The 25,438-nt window shown below is 40.2% G+C and overlaps 1 protein-coding gene across 9 annotated transcripts in view; it reads left to right on the top strand.

Moving 5' to 3' along the window:
• Positions 1 to 22,444, top strand: part of ncam1b (neural cell adhesion molecule 1b) — a 59,070-nt gene extending 36,626 nt beyond the window's left edge. For 2 of the 9 annotated variants that reach the window (XM_028418958.1, XM_028418957.1), the window contains 14 exons: positions 4,888 to 4,917; positions 8,098 to 8,248; positions 8,353 to 8,540; positions 8,887 to 8,983; positions 10,133 to 10,303; positions 11,123 to 11,251; positions 11,786 to 11,800; positions 12,266 to 12,298; positions 14,049 to 14,173; positions 14,322 to 14,502; positions 16,924 to 17,122; positions 18,002 to 18,118; positions 18,860 to 19,939; positions 21,554 to 22,444. In XM_028418958.1, the coding sequence (XP_028274759.1) occupies positions 4,888 to 4,917; positions 8,098 to 8,248; positions 8,353 to 8,540; positions 8,887 to 8,983; positions 10,133 to 10,303; positions 11,123 to 11,251; positions 11,786 to 11,800; positions 12,266 to 12,298; positions 14,049 to 14,173; positions 14,322 to 14,502; positions 16,924 to 17,122; positions 18,002 to 18,118; positions 18,860 to 19,939; positions 21,554 to 21,668 (2,631 nt within the window). In that variant the 3' untranslated portion in view covers positions 21,669 to 22,444. Of the gene's footprint in view, positions 1 to 4,887; positions 4,918 to 8,097; positions 8,249 to 8,352; positions 8,541 to 8,886; positions 8,984 to 10,132; positions 10,304 to 11,122; positions 11,252 to 11,785; positions 11,801 to 12,265; positions 12,299 to 14,048; positions 14,174 to 14,321; positions 14,503 to 15,450; positions 15,531 to 16,923; positions 17,123 to 18,001; positions 18,119 to 18,859; positions 19,958 to 21,553 lie in introns of those variants that run through there. The other 7 variants (XM_028418961.1, XM_028418959.1, XM_028418962.1 and 4 more) reach the window with 6 other exon arrangements.
• Positions 22,445 to 25,438: the final 2,994 nt, after the last annotated feature.

Raw genomic sequence — 25,438 nt, 5'->3', positions numbered from 1 at the left:
TCTTTGGGCTCTTATTCCTGCTAAAACGGAAATTGCTGCACATCTCAGTACAATGTGCTGTTAAAATGCTAAAGAAAAACTTGCTTTATCACAGCAACAACCACTGGCTGTAAGCCAAGTTTGCTACTTACTGCACCAAGTGTTTTTTTACCTGTGTTGTGCCACTACATGTGCCAGTTTTCAAGAGGTGAGCAGAGAAGTTAGGCCTCACCTGTGTGGACAATCCCTTTAGAAAATCTGCAAAAGCACAAATTATTGCAAATAATGCTGGCTATGATGGGTGGGTGCGTTGGAGTTTGTTTAGAAAGCTCATGCTGATCCCTGTCTAAAGGTGAAAGGGTCTAGAACATAACTGTATGAACCTAAATGTGTTGCAGACTACATACACTCCCTCATGGCATTAAGCAGGTTGGTTTTAATGTTGCGGCTGATTTGTGTATCAGTGACTTTTACCTGGTATTAGTACAAAAGATATGATGAGTAGCACTTTAACCACAAGCGTTAATTGAATAATCTGCTTTATAGTGTGGATCGATGAGCATTTTCCATTTGAGGGGAGCTATAAATTATTTTCATGGATCAGTGCTCAGTCCAAAGAAAATAAATGCAAGAATAAATACACCAAAATAAACTGAGAGAAAAACCAAGTGTCAGAAGGCAGTTGTTTTGGCTCTGTATCTTTAAAGCTGGAGATAAAAAATTAAAAAAAAAACATGTCTGTATAGGGCTTTAAAAAAGAGGTCCTGTGGAGTTTATGTTTACTGTGAGTGCTACCCATAAAAATTCACTGTGTGAATAAAGGGTATAGAGTTTACATATGTTTACTTGGTTGTTGTGTCCTCTCCTGCTTGTAGACCTGTGAGTCAGTGAATGTGATAACATTTATAGGAGTGCAAGTACCATGACCTGTATACTTGTGTGTGTGCTTGTGAGAGTTGATGAGTTAAAATGGACACACACATACATTGTTAAATATGTGGAGCTATTATTTGTCAAAAAAAATCACAGTGTACCATTTAAGCGAATGTTTTAAGCTAACTTTCTCAAAGAAAGATTATTACATGTGAGAGAAAAAAGAGAGCAGGGGGTCAGGGTTTTAATTACATTTCACCTTTCATGATCATTCTCTCTGACCTTATGATGCAGCAGATGGAGTAGACTGAAAAGAATGTCAGGATATTGACCTAGTGTGTGAGAAAAGGATTAAAGAATGCTGTTTTTCAGTCATGTATGAGGCGAAGGCAGTCTGTGTTAAGTCTGATATTCAATGACAGATCAGCCATTCTTGGTCTGTTTGATGAGAACAGAAACAGATTTGCCTCCGTTCCTATTTTACTGTGGTGTTGAGTTTTAAAGGTTGACACGAGGAAAAACTAATTCATTCGGAATAACCTCCTACTCAGAGTCTTAAGTGTCGGCAGACAAAAGCACAGTCTGATAACCATGAATAAAGGGTAGCTCAGTGTGAGGACTGAGCCAGATTACTGTATCATACAATAGAAATTGTGCTACTGTACATAAAAGAGAAGAGATAAAAGGTTCAGAAAATGTTGTGCAGTTGTGGCTGTATGCTTGCTTACAGTTGCGTTTCAAATTCAAATTGGTGCTTATCTGGGAAGAGTTGTTTTTTTTTGTTTATGTGACTATTAAAGTTAAGTGTTTATATATTTAGTTTCAAACTTTCATCAACTTTACACGCAGTATTTGGTTCTTTCATTTCTTTGAATGCAAGCGCTCCAAGTCGCTGCAGATAAGTGTGCCTGTTTAATAACTGAAAATGTAAATGAACTATTTATCCATGCTTTGTACATTATCTACATAATGAATGTTTTGCTGCTTATTTGAATACATATTAAACATTCTGCTTGATGCACAGTTTTCAAGCTGTAATTATCTAGGAATATTTTTGAACTATACAGAGGGAAGATGTAGTGAAATTGGACTAATTATAAAACTTTAGCACATTAAAGCACATTAAAGTGTGTTTTTTGAATGGGCAGTGGCATTTATAAATCCCCCTTTCAGGCCTGCTCTGTCTGAACAGTCAGATTGCCAAGTAGAAGTTAAAGACTCAAGAAACAGTGATTATTGTATAAGTAATGAGATGCTTAAAGTAAATTTGTAATGAGTGTTGTGTGGCTGTGTTGTAGGCAGTGAATGTGAAATAGAAGCATGTTTCAAGTGTGGCGTGCCAAAGCAGAGGAAGCACTGATTTCTCCAAACACAAAAGCCTACTCATTTACTGCACGGCTGCTAGCTCAGTAGTGGTGTGATGTTAGGGCGTCTTCCTCAGTTTTCTGTGATGTGCTGGAAAGGTTCCGAGGCTCAGCAGTTAATGACACAGGACGGTGATGATATGCGTAATCAGAGTGTTCAGCCTGGCATCACCCAGCGAATAAAACACAGAGTCTCTGTGTTTAGTGTATTTGTCTTAGTATGTCTTCTTTCTTTTTTCTCCTTGTTGCCCTTCTTCACGCCAACATTACAATTCATGTTAGAACAAAGAGCAGGGATAATTCTCTGTGGAAGGGAATGACAATGGGCTGGAAATCTGAAAAGTCCCAAGGGAACCGTCTCCATATTGTTTGCTCTGAGAAGTATTTGTGTTATGTTTTGCATGCTTGCATCTGCTGTTGTTCACTGTCCTTTTGTCTTAAACAAACACCTGTCACGGATATGACAGCAATGCTTGTCAGCTCACTTATTGCAGAGGCAGAGCCGCAGACGACGGTGGATGAGGTGGTGATGTTCCAGACTGTTAGGTTGCTCGTTTTAATTGGGCTGCAGCTCTTTCACAGCGCTGTGATGATATGCAGCCAACTGCTTGTTGTACTGATGTACGGTGCAAAGGGTGGGTTGCTGTGACAGTAGAGGACTTGCAATGTACTGACGACCGTACCAGATTTGCACTCATACATGCTGTGGCTGTGGCTGATAAGTGTACTCTTTCCCTATGTTGCTTATTCACACAGCACAGGATGATAGATATCTATTGTAAATGCCATATGAATTTCAACACACTGTGTTGTATGTCCTTTATGTTATTTCCAAGCTGTGTGCATTGATTATGCAGGGGTGGGGGGGGGGGATTTTAACTGTGAGCACTGATGGTTTGATTCACTGTTTTGCCCTACAATTATTTCGGCAGATTGCTTTCATTTACTTGATATTTTCTTGCTGTTGCACCTGATGAAATAGCTGTTTATCATATTGCTTGTTCCGCTTCAGCACTTCACCATGCGGGCCATCACATCTCATTGTCATGCTTAACATTCTGTCCTCGGCGTCATGAAATCCACAGAGCATGCTGTCTAAAAAGCTTTCCGTCTTGTGGAGTTGGGCTTTCTTAGTGTCTGGTGATTTTATGTAGCATGTTGTGTACTACAGTGCAACGTATTATGTTATATGTTATCCAGACTTTTGATTTTTATCTGCCATGATATAAAATAGTTCTGTGTTCAGACAGATGTTTTACTGTTTTAAGTGTTCAGCCATTATTTCCTTAATAACTCATTATAACACAGGAAATATGAAAATCGTGTTGAGCTCAAGCAAAACGTATACAAATATATATACTCACACACATGCAAACAGAACTGTGAGAATACTATAATGAAAAAAAGACAACGTAGGGGTGATTGATAAGCTGATAGCCTAAAATAGAAAAGTATGAGTCCAGTGCTTCACATGCACACGATCGAAGTTAATAACTTGTGTGGTGTTTCTGTTTAGGATGTTTGAAAATTGCAAGTCAGCTCAGTCTGAGAGTCCACAGCAGCAATGGCCGCCATTCAGATTTTAACTCCCCATAGAACTGATTTGGCAGGCTTCACACTTTTATCCCTTTCCCAGGATAAAGATGGAGCTCAGCGGCTCAATATTAAAAGATTGAAGATAATGTCACAGCTACAAAGATTTGATCTGCTTAACTAGATGTATAGAATTAGGAGGGGGCTGTGCTGAAAAATAAATGTGCTGACTCCTTCTACTACAGGCCACAAACAATTCAGTCAGGATGGTTAGGATATCATAATGCATAAAAATCATATTTCCATAGCTAATTTGTCTCATCCCATCTCATCTAGGACAGGAGAGGAGTCTATACTTACGCTCCATACTTCATGCAAATCACTTTTTTAAAAAAAATACAATCCATGCATGACAATGAAAACTGTGTCCAGTTGTTAACATTCAAAGGGGAACATCCAACAACCAAATTTTTTAGCATAACACAGACTACCTGTGGATTTATTTTTCTGTCTCATGTGGGGTGTAGGAAGAGGTGCAAAATATTGCTCATTTTTAAACCCTTCACTGTTTATTTAGAGACAAATGTGGTTCAGTGTCTTGATTGACTTAGGACTGGTGCTGTTTAGTGATGTAGAAAAAAGATAACAGTCCTAGAGTAAATGCTGTTTTATTGAGGTTTTTAATCTAATTATTGCTCCAAGCCTCACAAATGGATTGTTGAGTCGATAATTGCTGAACTACTATTAGCAAAGAAGGCCGCCATATCTTTGCTGTTGCAGTGTAATGGACTCACCCCTTCCTGATAAACCAATAACCTTCTTATCTGTAAGCATTTGTAGTATCTCGACGCTGACAGTCTTGTTCCTGTGTGCAGTACAGAAAATAATGTTGCTAAAATCCCACAAATGTTTACCTTAAAAAGAACCCTGTGGTCACAAAATAGGCCTCTACAGTAATAGGGAATCAAAGCATAGCTGTTATTCTTTTGCAATTCAGATCAGATACTGTGGACGCATAGAAAATAAACTGGACACTTAATACTTGCATGCCTGAGCAGCATCCCAGCTTTTGCCTGGATGAGGATTGCTTTCTAAGAATTGCTTTGCCTTTTGTTTGTTGTCTCTCTGTCTTCTACAGGCATCATGGACTCGGCCTGAGCAACACCAGGTATTCTAAATGCATGACTTTTTCCCACACCCATCCATCTTTCATGTCAGGGGAGTCTAATTCAATTTTGGATGGATGCAGATCAAAATTCTCGACCAAATCGGGGTGGGAGAGAGTGTAAGTCTAAGATGGGTGCAGTAGCAAAACAGGCCAGGGCAAGTCTGTCTGATGGACTTTACTTCTTTAATACAAACTTGACATGTTGTTGATACTCTCCTGGGACACCAGGCATTATACAACTTTTTTTGTACATGTGCATGATTCTGTTATATATATATATATAGTCTGTCCACCCACATCTCCAGATTTCACTCAGCCTCCTGCCAAATTTCCGTTACAACATAAAAAAGTATTGTTGACATAGTTTATAGTGTGTAGCTCTAATTTGTTGGGCTGAGGAATTGAAAGATGTCTTTGTGCAACTACATCAGAGCATGGGCATGCTCCAGATAGAATGTGAAAATTGGCAAAAAGAAAGCGCTGCCAACAATAGCTTTTTTTCTCCTCCTTCACCGCTGAATGCTCTGCATATACATAAAAACTGGATAAAAAAAATGTTCCAATAGTCGTGATCGTTACTAACTTACTGTGCCCTCACAGAAGAGGTTTAAACATCAGCACATCAAGAACAGATGTTAGGGTTGCCACTGCTATTTATACACTAAAGAAATATCTATAAAAAAAGTGTATTTTTAGAGCATTTAGATCCTGAAATATACTTTCTATTTTTAACTGCAGGAAGCACTGTGCATCAAGAGATGTGGTCTTTTCCTAGTCTTCATTCTTTTATAGTTGGGAATAGTGCTCGTTTTCTTGCATCCACTGTTTCCATTCATCAATATTTAATCATTGTCAGCTGCCAATATTTAATCAATATTGCCAGCTGATTTGCATTCATTAATAACACCTGCACAAAGCTTAAAATAAAAAAATTAAAAAAAAAACAACCTTTCACTACAGGAGGGAAGAGGCTTTCTCATCAAGCACATGCTGACAGTAATTACTAGCTTTGAGTTAAACTGTGATTTACACATGGTTGCACTAGCATTTATGGGTATTAACAATAATGAGCTGCTGAAGTAGTCAATTGGAAATTCCATCTTGGTTTTCTATGAATGTTTTATCTTTAAAAGTAGTGATTAGCTCATTGCACTTAAAAGAGACAACCTCAAAGATCCCTCACAGAAGCTTTTCTTTATTTTTATCGATGGCCCCAAGTTCCCTTTTTCCCTAAACAGCAATATGTATCTCATTTTAAATAATGTAACAGCATGTTTACCTTAGTATATTAATACCTTAGTGAATTATTAGCTCAGTTCATCTCAGCAGCACATCTTAGGGTTCTGTGTGCACTGGTGATCAATAAGGCTATAATAATTCATGCTTTCTGACATAATAATATGGTTTTAAATTTTACCAGCACTCTGAATTGATCAGTGTGTTTCTCTCACTGCAAGATATCCCATTATAAATCACACAGAGGAGCAGTATGAGCATGGAGTAGTATGAGCATGCTGAGCATGTTTGTTGCAAATTCATAGGGAGCCAAGTGCCTCCTTGACAAGCCACAGAAGGCAAGGTACATTGGTATGCTGGGCCAGTTAATATTAGGCGAGACATGAGTTTAACATGTCCTCAGTGTAATTTCAATTTTATGCTCTGATGTTCCCTCCGTGTCTCGCTCTTCTTTTGCTACAGCAGAAGAAGATCTCTGCTGTCAGTGAAGTTTTTTTATGAGAGAAGTGTATGTACATTTACAAGTCATCACTATTTTCCCCTTGTTTGTTTTATATCCTTAAAGCACAGACAACTACTGTAGTAGTACTCTGGATTCATAGTAAGAATCCACGGTTATATATGCATGAATCACGATATTTAATTACAGCGAACCCATAACATTTCCCTCGGTAGATCATATATAAAATATAGGAGCCTGTGAGTAATGTCCAGGCATGTGGTTACATTTTGGAATCCAAAACACAGGAGCGATAGAAGTCAATACTGAAGCCAGCTCACTAGAGCTGGTGGCATGTTGCACAGATGCCGGAGTCACAACCAGTACCACGGGGGTCGAGAGAGAATGCTTTCTGCACAGGGGTCAGAATAAAAGGGTAGTGTGTTATGTAAGTGTCTCCCTGGTCCTGCTATGCATAATGAATGCCCCAGACATGCTTTGTCTATTGAATTTGAATACAAACTAACAAGGGTTTCTGTTACATGGCTGCCCAGACTGGGCCCCAATTCAATATGTGTAAAAGCATTCGGCTATTGTTTTTTTTTTTTTGCCTGCGTCTTGGATCAAAGCCATGAAAGAAACCAAAGAGAGGCTCAGATACTTAGCTCTACAGCACCTTGTTGAACCAATTCACTTGAAGACAGTTTACTACATAAAGGAGAGCTGTATGAAACAACTTGCATGTCCCAAATCCATAAATTAAATTAGGAACGGTCTGAGAGGTAATAGGTTTGAAAAGAGATTGTTTTTACTAAGATAGCGTACATGCTAATTCATTGGTTAATCCAGACATTTGTGAATGGAAAATAATACAGAGAAGAGAATTTGGCCCATCTGACTCTTTAAACTTTAAACTCGTGTCACATGACAACAACAACCACAACAAACACAAAGTTGTGGCCCCAAAGGTCAGGAAGCTCCTTAAGAGCAATTGTGCATATCAAGTTATTGAAACCAGGTATGTGTTGAAAGGGTTGTTTACTCATCTCATCAGCCAGCTGCCTGTCTTATGCCTGGTTTCAAATGCCGTGACTAAATAATTAACCTAAAATGTCAATTTTTTTCTAAAAGATGGGACTATGACAGGTGTAAAAGTGCAAACATGGCACGTAAAGTAACGCTGTCTACGCTGTCATGCATCAGCATATTTCACAGGTTGGAAAGCCTTTAGTGTGAAAAGCTCTAGAGTCTAGATGGTCTCTCCTGCCGTCTGGCATCAATAATTGAAAACTTCCCCTGCACTGTCAACTCTGTCCCTGTGTTCTGCATCTTTACAGAGCAGCCTGTGCCTATTTCATTAATGTAATGTCTTCCACATTCAATAAAGGCGGGAGATTTCTGAGTTGGTTTTATATTTTTAGGTCAAACAGCGTTCTGATGAGTTTTTCCTCTGTATATGTAATGTACAATATGGCTAAACCAAGCCATTTTCTGCTGCTATTTAGAGCCTGGATGGAAATGTAGTGGTGAGGAGTGATGCTCGTGTGTCCTCCCTCACTCTGAAGTATGTCAAGTATACAGACGCTGGTCAGTACCTCTGCACAGCACGCAGTGCCATCGGAGAGGATGCTCAAACAGCATATCTGGAGGTCCGCTGTAAGTACTTCCCTCTCTTAACAAGAGTATTTAGGCCAACAACACTGTAGAAGTCACTTGTACAACAGGAGGATGCTTGTGATAAATGCATTTGTATTGCCTAGATGCCCCTAAGATTCACGGTACAGTGGCTGTGTACACCTGGGAGGGAAATCCTGTCAATATCAGCTGTGAGGTCAAGGCTCATCCCAGCGATGTGTCTATTGTGTGGCTAAGAGATGGACTGCAGCTCCCCAACTCAAACACCACCAACATCAAGATTTTCAGAACTCCCTCAGCCAGCTACATGCAGGTACACACATGCATGTCAAACCACAACTTATATACGCTCTATAAAGTTTCACACATGCTCTGTTCTTCCATGTGCACGCTTACACACACACACACACACTCAGTGTCATCAAGATTTCATGAGCATAGACTTGAAGTGAAGGGTTTTCTTTCAGCTCCATTGTAGAAAAAAAACCTGATGAATAATTCAGCAGCAGGAAAGCTCACAGCAACAAATAAAAATAGGCTACTCTAATGGACAAACAAAAAGGTCACCTTCATGGTGTTTGACACATAAGTTTGTTCATCTGTTGTGGTACACTGCCCTTCATATATTTACTGCTTTATTTATTTTTTTCCCCCTCTAGATAACCCCTGAGTCTGAAAATGACTTCGGAAGCTATAACTGCACTGCTTCAAATGAGATGGGTACAGAGTCCAAGGAGTTCCTGCTCATCCAGGCTGGTCAGTGAAGAGGATTTAAAATCCCTTTTTTTGATTTGCATGGACTCTCTGTGCCTTTTTTAAATCATAATTAAACTTTGAAGGACTATTGATGATGGGATAGGGGAAAGTCTTATGCATAATGTACATTTTTGACTGCTTAAAACCTTGCACTGTGAGGAAAATGAGTAATCTTGGGAAATTTCCCAGCTTGGGATGAATAAAGTATTTCTATTCTATTCTTTTCTTATAATAGCACACAAATTAAGCATCCTTATTCAAACCACACCTAACCACATTTTTCACAAAGTAATATAGTCTTTGCTAGCTGGATGATGAGATGAAAAGGCAGAGCAAAACAACACCAGATAATTAAACGTCCCTTCCTCTTTTGGTTGTTCTGAATCTCAGTCTCACACCTTCAGCAGCAGTTTACTGTGTAGCACATAGCAATAGTTACAGCATTTCATTGTAACTTCCCCCCTCCCCCATTAGGCAAATGGATTAGAGAGCAGAGAGATAGTGCCACTCTTAAGCCACAATTGGAAATAAATGAATTGAGAATACCACATTCTTCTCTCAGAGCAGGACATGGGCAACCACAGTAATTACAGTGTGCTTTCTCATTTCAAAGATCAAAGCGATCAAATACAATCAAAGTGCAACACGGAGCTATGCTCACCAGCTGTGTGTATGTGTGAATTCAGAATAGCCAGCAGTACTCAGATGGACAATCTCAGTATGTTAAATAGTTTAAATAATGTAATTTCCAGTCCGCCTCTTGCTGCAAATGACACATACTGGTGTTGAATATCTTGCAGTTTCTTGAATAACTGATAAAAACCTGTACATGTAGACATTGTAACCATTTCTTAAATTCTTCTCAAATGATATGGTAGGCTTCAAATTGTGCAGCCCTGATGTAGATCATATCACTATACACTTGATTTTATTTTTTCCAGTGTATGTGTCCTTTAGTAGAAGAGAAGCAGATTTCCTGTCATGAATCATGTATTTGCTGCAAAGATGAATGGTTTTAGTTGCATTTTGGAGCTATTAATATCTGTGAGCTCAGTCGGTTACTGTAATGGAACAGAGGAGTCTGACACCGCTGGTGTGTTGCAGTCTTACAGTTTTTGTTGTAATTGCACTGCTTTCCTCCCCTCACAGAGGTTCCATCAGCTCCCTACATCGATGAGGTGAAGCCCTTCTCCACCACAGCACAGATCCAGTTTACAGAGCCAGAATCCACTGGAGGCGTTCCTGTAGTGAAATATCGAGCAGAGTGGAGGATGCAAGGCCGGGGCAGCTGGGTCCAGAGAGTGTTTGAGGTCCAAGATGGTAATTACCAAATCAAAACAATTTTACAAATAAATGAAATCAGTTATTCATGGTTGTGTTGTGGAGCATATAGTCATTAGTTTTATCTGTGTGTGCTAGCTGTATTAAGAGACATATAATTATTGCAAAAAGGGACACTCCTTTCACTCCCAAATCAAATAATCATAGCCTGTGGCCCGCAGAGCTGTTTATTCATCTAGACTGAATTGGTTTGGGCTGCAGTTCTTTTCTCCCTTCTTTATAGTTTGATCAGGATGGCACTTTGCTTGTGGTACTCAAAAGTACCAGAAAAATACAAGTCAGATTTGTACTGTATCACTCCACCACCAATGGCAAATGTTACAGCTCAACCACAGAGGATGTCATAAGTGTTACAGGGTAACTGAAGGCCATCTAGTTCCATTAAGTTGTGGAAGTCGGATACATAGAAATTTGAATATGTTGGGTTTTAAACATGAAATATATGTGTTAAATATTATAATTAATGTAAAAAATTACATTAATATTCAAAGATAAAAACTGCCAAAAGAAATTAATCTTAAGTCCAAAGGTGATATATACACTTAGACTACAGGATGGTCTGAACCGTCTGTTATTTCTATTTCTTTGCATGTATAGGTTTATATCATCTCTAAATAGATTAATCAGTTGGTTAAACATTGTTGGAGTGAAATGAGAATTGAGCTAATCAGTGTTTGCTTGTGATGGATTTAATTATGCGTGTATTGTTGGAACAGTGGTATGAGTTTGTTTTAGTGCTCATCAAGATTATCAAGGTGTTTTTCAACAGGGAATGCAATGCCTCTGATATTGTAACAGGCTCCATCAATGAGGTGACCGTCACAGGCCTGAAGCCAGAGACCAGCTATGAAGTCAAGTTGTTGGCCATCAACGGCAAGGGTGAAGGTGAAAGCAGCCCCGCCGAGTACTTCAAGACGGAGCCTGTTCGTAAGTGCCGCCTGTTGTTTTTATCAGACCTTTAACATCTGTCCTCACAAGCTGAAGTGAAGTTAAACTCATTCTCACTCATCTCATAGTGGAGCGTCAGCTGTGATACTGTTTGGACACTGTGAAAAAGTCTTTTTCTGCCCTCAGTAACTATCTTCTTGTTTTTGTTTATTCCCGTTTGTGAAATCTAAGAATTTATGAAAACACTTCCTTTTAAACCTAGCTTACTCATTTAGGCATGGAATTACACACAGATTTCATCACTGTGGTCTCACTTGTGCACAGTTCCCTTAAATATTTAACAGCATTATTTCAGGCTCATTATGTCAGAATGTACTTGCAGTGTGATTTCTTGCCTCCATACACACCAACCTGACAGTGAATCTGAGTCGATTATTTAGTTTTTAGTGCCCTCTGTTGGTTGGGGGTTTGTGTTTTTAGAGGAGTTTCACTTCTGTTAGAGGGAATGATTACATGTTACTGACCGTCTCATCACCCCCCCCCTTTTTTTCATCTGTTTGTTGTATCCATCAGGCCACACTTACAAAAGTAAGTGATTCATTTCCTCACTCATCAGTTAATTGAGTTGTGTAGTTTCTTTTAGAGCTTTATAAAGAAATGCCAGAAAAGTGTCATTTTTGGTATTATAAATGACATTTTAATGACTACAAACTTGTAACAAAGACAACAAACAAAGGCTTATTAATTTACACTTTGTCACAGTCATTTATTCGCTCTGAACAAATGAGTATATCTAAAATAGATTGGCTGGTTTTTCAATTAGACTTTTGTCGTTCCTGCTGCAGCTGGAAAAAAGTGCAGTGAGACAGTGTTTTGCTTTAATGTTGCAGTCACTTTGTAAAATGTTTTTTGCTCTTCCTTCCTTTTCAGTAGTCATCTGCCAAAAATTGGTCATTCTAAATTCATCAGTGAAAGTGTTACTGCAGAGATCCAGGTGGTCATTTTGTGCAGACAACTGACTTTGATTGCCTTTCTTCTCTTTCATGTCCCTAGACGGCATTTTTCATTTTGCCTCTGAAGACACAGGTTTGTTCCGTAGTGGGGATATTTAGAAGATTAGTTTGTACTGCTGTAGCTTTGTCTTTCTCTGCAGGATAACCCCATCACCCCTCACTGATTAGCTACATTCATAATAACTTTAAAGCCCTTTAAAAGGTTTTTTTTTTAAGAGGCTGTGACCTTGTATGTCCTTATCATCACTGCGAACTCCTTTGAGTCAAGTCACAGATTTATTTCACTTACAGCTGATTTATCCCAAAATGAATATTAATATAATTTTGATTTGCAGCGTGTGAATTAATTGGCTTAATGAGAATATTATGAATCGACGCCAAATCTCTGTATTTCAAAAGATGCTCATTTCCCCTCGGCTTAAGCTATTTGGTGTAGTCTGGGCATGTTTACGTTTAGATTAGGCCCATCAGCATTGATTAATCAGTTGCCTTGCGAATTGTAAAGCCTCTTAAGTCAAAATGATAAAGCTGTTAGATGTTTACTGCACTTTTTACATCCCCCTAAGGAATTCCTGTGCAGTCTATCCTCACGTATAGCTTTGATTAGTTATTTTCTGTTTTAGTTTTTTGTGTCCTCTACCTCTCATTTTCTTCCTCACGTGTCATTTCCATGTGTCTTGTGACTGTTACTTGGCTTGCATTGGTGCTGATGAATCCCTCCACTCTGCAGAAGGTAACTTTCTGTTACAAATCCTTGAAAGAAGATCCCTAACTTTACCTGAAGAGCCCCACAATTAAACAACACTTCATTTGCTTTTCTGCAGTCATGTAATACAGTAATCAGTCATGCTGACATGCGCCTCAGCAGGATAAATGAGAGAGAGCCAGAGCTGTCTTCATGGTATTATATATAACAGTCAAGAGTGTTTAATATCAGTGTCACTCTTGTAGTATTGATAGCCTGCCACCTGAGGGATGTTACATCTTTACTTTTACTTTACTTTACTTTACTTTACTAGGATGTTTCTATAAATCAAGTGTTTAATAAATATAGTTTCCTCTAATTACAGGATAATAATAGCCAACATCTTCCGACTGAAACACTAAGCACCCTTCCTTCAAGCTGCACGCTCTGGTTGTCAATCAAGAATTCTGATATTCATGTGGAGAGCTAGCAAGTCTGTACATTATATCATTCATTTTGTTCATCCTGGTTAACCTCAGCTTGCGTTTAATGCAAACCTTTGAAGGATTAATCCACTAACCAGTTTCAAAGAAATGTGAACACTAATCACTGACCACAGCATTCCTACTGTGTATACTCAGTACAACCCTGATGATAAAACCAGTCAGACAAAGACACAACATTGTTCAGTGCATCATAATACGCTGTGCAGGCATTACCAGTGAAATGCAAACCCTTCAGAAACATGTCGGCTAATGAGAAGTAACCCTTTGAAGACATGTCCGATACTGGTGGAATGTCAGTCAGCAGTTTTTATGCCAGCTGAATGTCACTCAGCAACAGCAGCAAAACACAGCAACTCAGATGAATCAGATAAGCATGTGGCAGTGTGGGCATGTGTCACTTACTAATTAGCGCTACTTGACACATACCATCTTGAGGCGAGCGATTAAGGAAGGTCAACTGACCTGAAAGGACAACAGGGACTTTCAAACTTTGGACTTTATCTGAATTCTAATGTGTTTTCTTTGTCTTTGCTCTATAATTTTAAAAGTGGACTGGCAGAATTGACACTTCCGACAAAATAACCCTGTAGCTCCCTGCAAATAACCTCTGTATTGCTCTTGTGTGCCTGCAGGGAATCCCAATCCTCCTAAACTCGAAGGGGCACTTCAACCTAAAGGCAACTCCCTCAAAGTCAGCTGGATCAAACAGGATGATGGCGGCTCTCCTATATTACATTATCTTGTCCGTTACAAACCAGTGAGTATAATGATGTCCATGACTCAACTAAGGCAACTGCATGACAATTAATCAGGATATATCCCAGACATTCACAAAAATCAGCAGTAGGTTATTGTCAGTTAAAGTCCTAAATACATTTACTGTATATTGATGTGTGTGTCCACAGATACAGGCATCAGATTGGAAACCAGAAATCCGGCTTCCCAGCGGCAGCGAGCACATACTTCTTAGTGGGCTGGAGTGGGACACAGAGTACAACGTCTATGTGGTGGCAGAGAACCAGAAGGGAAAATCCAAACCAGCAACCATGTCTTTTAAGACATCTTCAGAGCCAGAGGCCATCCCAGGTATCCTCCTTCTAGTCACTCACAATAAACTGGAACTAAACATCCATAAAACTGAGGAGCCAAACTCAAAGCTAAAAGCTACACTTCTATTTTTAACTCTAGAGTTCTAAAAGGTGAATGGCAACTAAATAAATCTGCAAGAAAAATGTTGATTTCCTGGACAGTGGTGAGCCAGAAATGATTTTCCAGTTGAATTTTCTCACTTTAAAGTTTTGACAGCCCCTCACTAAATGAGCTTGAGTTTGCGCTCACAGAACTGGGACAGGCACCTTCCACAGAGGATGAAATGATTCCCTCTGAATGGCTGTAGTTCCTGTTTAGCTTTCCTTACTGTAAAATAGCAGTAAAAGTAGGTAGTTTGTCTTCCTTAAAATAACCCCTGTAACCACTAAATAACATGTATGTATGTTTATATGTGGAGCTCCTAACTGCCCTTGAAAAAGATGCACAGCCTGTCAAATTCCTTTTAGGTACTAGACACTGTGGAGTGCTTTGTTCCAACATCGCAGCAGACTGTTATGTCTGTCTCTCACTTTTTCTAATTCATTTTCCAAACTAAAGCATTTTCACTCACCCACCACCCACTCACCATTTAGTCAACATGGTGTAGTTTCCCCCTTTTTGTGTTTTTTGTGCTTTTGCTTTGGTGTGTTGCTGTAATTTTTCCTCCCTCAATACAAAAACTCTTTTTTTTCACTTTTGGTTTTCAGACCTGACACATTTTCACTTTCTCTCTTCCTCTGTTTTCCCCACCCTTCTCTTTTTTTCCTCTTTGTTTCCCTCCATTTCCTTCCCTCTTCACCCTCTTTACTCTTTTCCCCTTTTTTCTCTCAATGTTCCTGCTCTCTTGCCTGGTCCTGGACATTGCTGTGGTGGACCACGTGAACATTTTCGTCCCAACCTGTGCGCATTTTGATGTGGTCTGGGTTGTGCTGTCCTCACCCACAGCCACTCAGGGCTGCTCATCTGTGACATGCACTTTGGTATCACTCATCTTGTCCCTCATCACTGTGCTCCTGCTCTCATAACTGTATTGTGGGGGAATACACACCCTAACTGTAGAGGAGAGATTGCCTTTTCTCTGACCTGGCTGTCACTCTGGACACTTTCACTCCTTAAAGCAGACTTTGTCCATAGCAGACGTGTCTCTATCATGGGTGAAAAAAAGGGTGCCACGCTGCTTGGGAACAGACCAGACAGGCGTATTGAACCAAAGGCAGTGGAAATCCTCCGCCTCCCACAGATTCACTCTGCTCAGCATTAGCACAGCTAGTCATTAGTACTAGATCACACAGAGGAGTGTCAGTTTACAATAATGAACAATAGTCACATTGAAAAATAGCACTTAGAACAGATTGAAGGCTGAGTGCTGAACCTGCCCGTTTACATAAACACTGTAATATATTCTTAATTGCTCACAAAATTATGCATACGTACTGTAAAGGTTTGTATCATTAACGTTTACATTGTCAAAAAGAGAAACGCCTAACTGAAAAAAATATTTGTAATGTTTATATTGGTACAGCTGTATACAGGATTATCAGAAGGAAACTTATTTTTGTGATTACTAAGAAAAATGTCCACATATTCCTCATGCATGTACTGCTTATCAACCATCACTGAGAATTACATAGTTGTTTTTATACATTTATAATTGGAGGGTGCTTCACTCAGCTGCATTTTAGTATCTAGCGGCCTTGTTTACCTGTTAATTACTGGAGTCTACAGAGTTATATTTCTGTGAGATATATAACATAGAAGATATTTTAGAGAGTTCTGCTATAATTAAAACTGAAGACACGTCAGAGCTTTTTGCAGTATCATTCATTTGTCCACAAAATCTGCTGCATGTCTGGGAAACTAAAAACACGCTGTAAGCTTTAGTTTGCTCTTCTAATACCAAATAAATGGGTTCAAAATTTTAACTTTCTTTCCTTTTTAAAGACAGCTACACTTGCTTGTAAAATCAACAACATGCTTTACATTTAACCATTTGAACACCAGTGGGTTTGAAGCTTTAAAAAATATATTACACTGTAAGCATAGCACTGGACTTTGAACATTCCAAGATCATTGAAGGCAGCATGGCATGGTGCAAACCATGCACATGGGGCACATTTAAATTCTCTCTAATTCTAGCCATGATTGTGCCGTTTCTGAGATGCAGGAAAAATGAGCCCACAGTGACTAAACGTGTGACTGGAGTTCAGAGGGTTAAAATAAAGACATAAATAATTGAACAAGTCAGCAGAGCCTACACACAGCATCTAAAATCATGCTGAGACAACTAGAGCATATCATAGCAGGTGAGTTGTTTCTGTGGTCTCAGTAGCATAGCAGCACTTTATTTAGTTGTTTCTATTAAAGTGTGTCCTGCTCCTGTTGTTCAGTTCTCTCCCTTTCTTGTCTCTTGTCTGACAGATATGGGTGATGAGGCGGCGCTCTCCATGGATATCATGCTCTGGGCAGGGATTCTTGTTGTAGTATTTGTTCTCCTGCTGCTAGCTGTGGATGTCACCTGCTACTTTGTCAACAAGTGTGGCCTTATCATGTGCCTGTGCGGCAAGTCAGGCACAGGGACTAAAGGAGGCAACTTAGAGGAGGGCAAAGCAGCCTTTGTGTGAGTATCAGAGACTTTACTTATATACATGGGCAAATTTTCTATATTAAGAGGGGACCAGATCACTGTAGTGTTCAACAGTTGCTTCTATTGACCTGTGAGGAAAAGATTATTACAATTATTGGATTCTATAGTTTCACTTTAGCTCTAAAATTAACTAGCTGGAGAATATAAAGGAGCTTTTTTTCTGACTATAGAGGAGTCAGATATCTCTTCCTCAGGGGTCATAAAGACCAAAAACTAAACCGAACGCAGAGTGAGAGTTGGACATTCATTGAAATTTAACTTGTTGCTCAGCCCTAGAGTGGCAAAAAGGGGTTAAAGGCAAGGGTGACTAAGCATGATGAAATTAAAGTGACTTGAATATTTTCAGGGTGACATTTTTTTCTCCGTTATTTCCCAGAAGGTCTCTGAAGAAGTGACATTTCAAATGATGAAAGATATTTAGTTGAAGGGTTTTATATTTAGAGCTGATAAATCAAGATATATCTTGGGGAAGCAAGTTACATTAAGAACAACAGCAAAATGAATATCTAACATGCTGCAGTACATTACAGTCCTCTGTGTTGGTGTCTAAGGAGCAGCAAGAATACACAAATGAATAAAATGGGTCCATAAATGAGATAAAGTGTTTCAGAGCATGTTTCTCTTTCAGTAGAACTATTAAGGCTGTTGAGTCTGCAGTAAAGCAATGACCAACTAAACTTGTGTCATTTTAGTGGTACATTGCATTGTGTATTGATTTGTGAGTTATGCTGCAAGTTTACAAAAAAGGCAGCCACATCCTTCAACACAGAAAATAAAAATATCTATGGTATGTTTACTTCCTGTTGCTCACTGTCTGTCACCATTTTACAAAGATCATGGTCTGTCTTACAGGAAAGATGAATCCAAAGAACCGATAGTGGAAGTGCGAACGGAGGACGAGTGCACAGCCAACCACAATGCAGCAGGTCCCATAGAGCCCAATGAAACCACACCTCTTACAGAGCCAGAGTGAGTAACAGCTGACAAACAGCACACAGCCTTTTACCGCTCATGTCTTTTTAGCTGTTGTACATTGCACTCCACTTTAAAGAATAATGTTGTTATTTAACTGGACAAATTTTGACGCTTGAACTTTTGTTTTGATTTAGGTCATTCTTGAGTGGAGTCCACTGTTGCTTTTCTGTTTTTTATTCCCTTTCAGAGGGATTTGCTGTACTTTGTGTTTCTTCTTGAGCCTTTTGGAGATTTTTATGTCTCATTATATGAAGGTTGAAGCACTACCAGTCAAAGACACATAAAGGCTTTTTATCCTCTTAAGTGTGGTCAACTCATGAAGCCATTTTGACAACCTCAGCAAGCCATCTCATATCAGCAGACTGGAAAATTTAGATCATGCAGAATGAGATTGTCACTGGTACTGTTTAACCCTTGTAGGTGGTTCTTCGTGGTGCTGTAGTTCTCCGCAGGAGAACATTGTAGTACATTAGTTTTTTTAGCCAGTGCCCTCCATGTTGGTGTGTGTATGGGATGTATCCTTTAATGTCCACTCACAGCATGACGCCCTGTTTTTTCTTCTTTAATTTTTGTTCACTAGGCTTAATAGTTGCTGTTTTTCAGTTGCTTTGTGTTTGTGTTACTTTATAAAGCCAAACTAATCCCTCTGCATGCTCTCGTCTGAGCCACCCTTCCTCTGTCACAGTCACCCTGGTGTCTAGTCTGTGTGTCTCTGTTCTCTCCCTGCTCTCTCAGGCTGGCGGCTTTCACTGCTGCTCTGGCACTGGACACCCACTCCTCCGTAGCCACCAACTCTGACACAGCCACTGCAACAATTGACCCTTCTCAGGACAGCCCCTCTAGCGAGACCACTACCCTCACTTGTAGCCTCTCCACCCCAGCCAACGAAACCTCACCTACCCCTGTCCAAGCTCCGGCCCCGACTCCAGAATCAAACACGGCCCCGCCAACTCCCTTCGTCACCTCGTCAGCTGTTGAAGCTAAAATGGTTCCATTACTAGAACACAGAGGAAATAACGCCCCTGAAGAACAGGAAAATATAACCACACCTCCTTGTACTCCTGAACAGAGTAGACCTCAAAAGTCTGGGACACCGATACCACCAAAGCGTAGACACTCTCCTAAACTTGCCGCTTTGAAAGCTAAGAATAGCCCCCCTGTTTCCCCTCTTGCTACATCTTCTCCATCATTCTCTCCAAATCTAGACACCAAGAAACCTGCTCCAAGCCCACCAATGACTAAGCTCACCACACAGCCAAACACTACAGCCTTAAACACAGAGACACCAGCACAAACTGCCTCTACTCTAGCAAACACTGCCCCCCTAAAACCAGACCCAGATTCTAAACCTACTGCCCCAGATTCCAGCGGGCATAGCCTTACTTTCTTTGACACAGATAAACCTGTTGACAATAACATACCCACTGCCAAAGTTGTTGCAAATAGTTCTCCTTCAGTGGGCCACAGAGCTCTTGAAGACCTGGATGATCAACAACCTGCCTCTCTAGTCGCAGGTGTTCCTTTACCCATTACGACCATTCCAGCCAGCCTCGAGGCGCCAGCTTCCAATGATCTCCTCACAGCGGCGTTAGACACGTACGACTTACTAACCCCTGACGCAGGGTTCATAAATGCAGACTTTGATTTAGAGCTGACAAACGAGACAGAGAGACCCTTCATGCCCCCCGCAGACCTCATTAGCTTAGACAGCCCGCCCTCTCTGGCCAATGGAGACGGAGCAGACCTCCCCCCCTCAGTCCCAGTTCTGGAAGCATCAGAGACTCTGGTCAAGACTGCTCCTCCTGTCAACGATGAGTACGGCTCCCTCTAGAGGTTTATCTGTGTGTGTGTGCTTGTGTGTGAGTGTAACTTGTACACCCATTCATTCACCACCACATCTTGCCATTGACCACACAGTATGAAATATTGTAATGGTAAACTGTGGTATTGAGATTAGGATAATTACTGTTGTGGATATAAGATGGTTTTTGTTTGTGTGACACTTCTTCATTGTGATCTCAGGTCTCTACTTTTGCTAGTTCTGTCATAAATAGTTAAACCTTATTACATAACTTTGACAGTAATTATACATGCTGATTACATATATAAAATAGGTATGAAGACAGGTACGTAACAAGGGCCTGATACATTTCCTATAAAACACTAAATCTAAATTAAATGTGCGTCAAATTAACAGCACTGGTGGCTGAACATGCAAGTGTGTCATTTCATTATCACCTCTTAAAAACCAGAGAAATCACTGTCAAATTATGACGTGATACTTCTCATATCATCAGCTAGTGAATTATTATTTTTAATTAGCTGAAGATGCCAGATCATGCCAAATTAATTCAGGCCTTTACAACAGTTTTTCCTTCACGTTTTCACCTTTCATGCATGTGTAAACAGTTAAGTAAACAAGTTAATAATTGACTGTTTGCAATTTAGAAACTCTTGAACAAGTAAAACATGACATACGTACCCCTCCCTTCTCATATACAGCCTTTATATGGCACATTAGGGACATTCTTGTTTATTAAATCTGACAGAAACATCAGGAGAAGGCACAGAATTCTTTCAAATTAGATGCCGCACACTCATTGCCTCTACTGTATGTGCCTCTACTGTATGTGCTACAGTCATGCTTACTATTATGCGTAGTCAACCCCCAAAGGCCCATTTTGAACCAAGAAAAAAAAATCCTCCAAAGGGGGGCCTCTTAATGAAAGTCTGAGACATTTAATATATAGGCAGCAGGAACCGCGAATGATTAAATTAATAACAAATTGTGATCTATTAAATATCCAGTGGCAAAACATGTCACGAAATCCCGACTTCTCATGCACCCGAGACCGATGAGCTGTTTCCATAATAGTCCTGTCGTGTCTGAATACAACTGCAACAAGCAGCTGTGTTGTAGCAGCCATCACTCTAACAATGACCTTACAGCTTTAGCAACTGAAATGGGCTCCTGTTAATTGCAAAATGTTTGTCTTAGGCTCTATTCACCTCCATGTGTTGCCTCAGTCCTCGCCAGCTCTGCAGCTCCTCTAATGAGAACAGAGGCTGGACTGAGGTGTTTCCCTGCTCGGAGCTGCAGGCAGCATCTAGAGACCGACAGCTCCCAGATGAGCATGGATATTATATAGCACAAGCTCAGGGCTCATTTACTGTCCTGTCATAGTCTGTTAGTGCTTAGTGAAGGACTATGGGTATGTCATTATCTGTTCCTTTTATCTGACTGTTGTCAAGGTGGTGAAGAAATATGTAAGAAGATGTCTGAAACACTTGGTGTTTTCTTACATATTGGGTGAAGATGTCATTAGGAGTTTTTTTTTTTTTTTTTTTTTTTAGACTGAAGTGTTTGTCGCTGAGATGCTTTCCATCCTGATGATCTAATTTTGAGCTTTTCTCTTCTTTCCACTGCAGGAAGATTTTTTCTGATGAGAAAGGCAAACTGGAGGAGGCAGACTTACCAAACACCCTGATCAGTGCAGAACACAACAGTGTCATACAGACAAATATCACCGAGAGAAAAGCATGATGGGCCGGGGGAAAATCCCTCTCCTGCCCAGTCCAAACATTTTGCAGCCGCAGCTGCAGCAACAACAGGCGAGAAACACGGCAGGAGTTTTGATTTCCAGTGCCCTTAACTACACATTCAAACAAATTGATTGATTATAGCGCACTTTGACCGTGCTTTCATTTCATGAAATGTTTACTACACCCAAGGAATTTATCTTTATCTCATAAGAGATTCATATTATTTTTTTATTCTTATGTTATTTAACCAGTCAGGACAATTATGAACAATCTCTTATTATAACAATCGCTTGGTAAATATATGAACTTAGACTAGTATTGGATTATTCTGAGAAATGTATAAAAAAACGACTATATATGGAAATTATTTTTCTTATTTTCATGTTCTACTGTTCAGGTGTGTTTTCTAGTTTATTTTTTGTGGGCTAGTCTCATTAAATAGCTTGTTCTGCATGTCTGACCTGCAAGTGGTTGTAAAGTTTTGTTTACAAGGTTTCACTTCAGTCTGTTACTGGGGTGATCCATCTCTCACAGACATGCTGGCATTGATTGAACATAGGCCAATGTTTGGATTCTAACCATATTACTTATGGTTGTTAAAAATACAGTCCAGCTGCAGGGGGGGGAAAAAGACTGACAACGAATCCCACAACAGGTCGCAGCGAGTGTGGTGTGTGTGTGTGTGTGTGTGTGTGCATGATCCGATCTGATTTGGACCATTCTATGATTAAATTCATTCAGTCTGTCACTGCCTTACCGTAGTGCTAGTTAAAATAATCATTAATAAAATGTGTTTGATTTAAAAAAAAAAAAGGGTTGAACACAAACAGGAAGACAAAAAAAGAAGCCAGCAGAGCTGCTGAGTCTCAGCCAAGCAATGTCTCATGATCTGGAGCTAAATATACAACACGTGTTTGTTGTTGGGGGTGGGGGTGGGGGGGGGCAACAACTATGATTACGCAGATCAGAGGTCCGGCTTCATAGTTTGAGTTGTGCGTTTGAAGCAAGAAAAATAAATAGCGTTTTGTACTATTTAAAAACAAGACAGATTTCTTTTCCATTCCTGCCTGCAAGCTTGTGCACTGTGCCTGTGTGTCAATAGATTGTCTTGTCATCAGTTTCTATGATAATCTGCATAGCTTTGTCGTGAGAGCATATTCTTTTTATTTGATATATTACTAGAAGATAAAGTACAATAAATGGACTAATGTGGTCATTATAACACGTGTAGTGTATGAAACTGTCCGTCTCTGGTCACAGCACTATGTATTGCCAGCTATAGTGAAGGAAGGTGCTTTGAGCCTTGGCATGACTTCAGTCAGTGATTCATAATGTATAACTACAAGGCAGATAGACGTGCCCTGGTTTGTATGGGGGCAAATAGTTCTCATATTGATTTTATGAGTGTTACCTTCTGGGCTTGTTCTGGCATAACTACACATTGTTTTTCTTTTTATTTCCCCCTTCATCCCCTCCAAGTTGTAAATCAAGTGTTCTGTAATGTGACGTTTGAATTTCTTTACTTTTTTTGGACGTTTTTGTCTTTTTGTATAAAAGAAAAAATTATTCACTCACCAAGAGAGCCGACAGCTTGACGAGTTCAGGGTTCCACGGACAGGAAGCAGGGTGGTCCGTCTGCAACAGAACATCAACTTTTTTTCATTAAAAATAAAACACAGCAGATTTAAGGTGTATGAGAACAAAACTCTTTCCTCTTCTTGTGCTACCCTGCTGTCACCAGACCACCTTGCTCCCTCAATCTGTGGACTCTCCTTTTGGTTTTATTGGGTCAAACTCAGAACATATCTGTTGTGTACAGTCTGAGTGCTAACCCATTTACAAAATAAAAAATGGTTTCCAAATCTAATTCTGTCCTGGCCCATTTTGTCTTTACTTTTTTTATTTTACTCAGTTTAAAAGTTGGGATTCAGAGCATGCAGTGGCGCGTTTTGGACACTAGATGGTGGTAAACACCTACTTATGGAGCCCCTTTTGTTTTCGCCATGTCATGTACACAACACATAAGACGGTTTACTGAAAGGTTACAGTGCAAACAGGCTTTGTCGAGCCTGGAAACTCCTCGGGCTACTAGTTCAGATAGACTGAGGAGCAAATAAACAGCTGTTACATAACACATGTTTGTGCAAGTGTAAAGTTAATACTTCCAGGCTTGGATGTCAAAAAACTATGTACCAGTGAGGGATGATATTTTCAGCTGTGGCATTCCTACCCTCACCACCGCTGATGATGGGACACGAGTAACAACAACAACAACCACCCTGACCCGGCGTGGCATCCGGTTTCAGCTACCGTGCCGACCCGCTGTCCCCTCTTACTCAATTTTTAATTTCATTTTTCTGTTGCCCTAATGTTACATGTGGGGCCGGGCTGCTGCTGCGTATTCCCGCAGAATTAATCAGCTTCTCCTCGTTATTTCAGGACAACAAACTGGTCCTCACCCCGTGAGCCTGTCAGTAGTTCAGATGCCCTGTAGATGTCTCTGATTGCAGCCCTGATGGAGAGACGAGGAGCAGAGGGCGAGCGTTCAGAGCCGTGACGTAGCCTCGGCGAGGATTTTCAGCCAGTCAAGTCAGCAGAGGGCAGCCAGGAGGAGACAGGAAGTCAGGCCGCCGACCCTTCAAAATAAAAAGAAACATCAGCCATGATTTTCAGAAAAGTTTTCAAATTTAATTACCGGTAATATACTATATACATACGGGTAAGTTCAATTTAGTTTTATGTATACAGTGCATTTTACAGGCAGAATTGTATCAAGACACTTTACAGAAACCCAGAGCCCTAAGAGCAACAGTGGCAAGAAAAAAACTCTTTTTACAGGAGGAACCCTCAAGGAGGAGCCAGCTCAGAGGAGAGAACCTTCCTGCTGACGGCTAGCCGGGTAGAGGAGGAGAAGAAGAGGTAGATAGGACAGAGAGGATGAAGGAGAGAGAGGAATAAATATGACAGGTTGTTGATGTTGTCAAGCAAGGTCAAACTATTCTGTTTATATTATAGTGGATGTATGTGTTGTCAGTTAATAAATAATACTAATTAAAAAAGAGCTAACCAGGTCAAGGAGTTCTTCCCTGCTGTCATCACATTTACAGCGTTAATATAAAAACTGACAGCACACAGACATTCACATATTAACAATGGTAGTGGCTGAGTAACTTTTAACCAATTCAGTGTGCAGGGGCCTGTTTAAAACAACTCCTCTTTCACTACTTAACATGCTGAGGCGCTGAGTGCTTCACCTTCAATCACTATCACTGCAGAGGCTTTTCCACTGCAGGAACTCCAAAATAAAACTCTCTTTATCCAGCTGACCCTTTTAAAACTGGTCCCAAGCCCTTTCTTCAGTTATATTGTAGCATTCAGATTGCAAAGTGCCCCACCCTACAATTTTTCACAGAAGCTTAAAAATGCCACAGCTGGCACTTTTTTAACAACCCTATTAGTGGTCCTACAGGCCCTGTTCCCCTAACAGGGCCTGTAGCAGCGTCCTCTCTCACACTTGGCCTCACCATACTCACCATGATTTGAAATTCAGACAGCAGCTGCCTCAGCTTCGTTTATCAGTCACTTGTTTTGACATATCAAGCTGACGGGAGCAACAGTTTCCAAAGCTGCTTCACATCTGTCAGTTATCCGTTTGCAGACAGCTTGGAATGAACGGCAGCAGCTCCGGCTGGTCGTTCTCACAACAGAGGACTCACAGCAACTTTTAGCTGTTCACTCAAACTAAACGCTGCTCTGTTTGGGCCCTCAGGT

The sequence above is a fragment of the Parambassis ranga genome, chromosome 13, assembly GCF_900634625.1.
Source record: "Parambassis ranga chromosome 13, fParRan2.1, whole genome shotgun sequence".
NCBI lineage: Eukaryota > Metazoa > Chordata > Actinopteri > Ambassidae > Parambassis > Parambassis ranga.
This window is presented reverse-complemented; position numbering and strand designations above follow the sequence as displayed.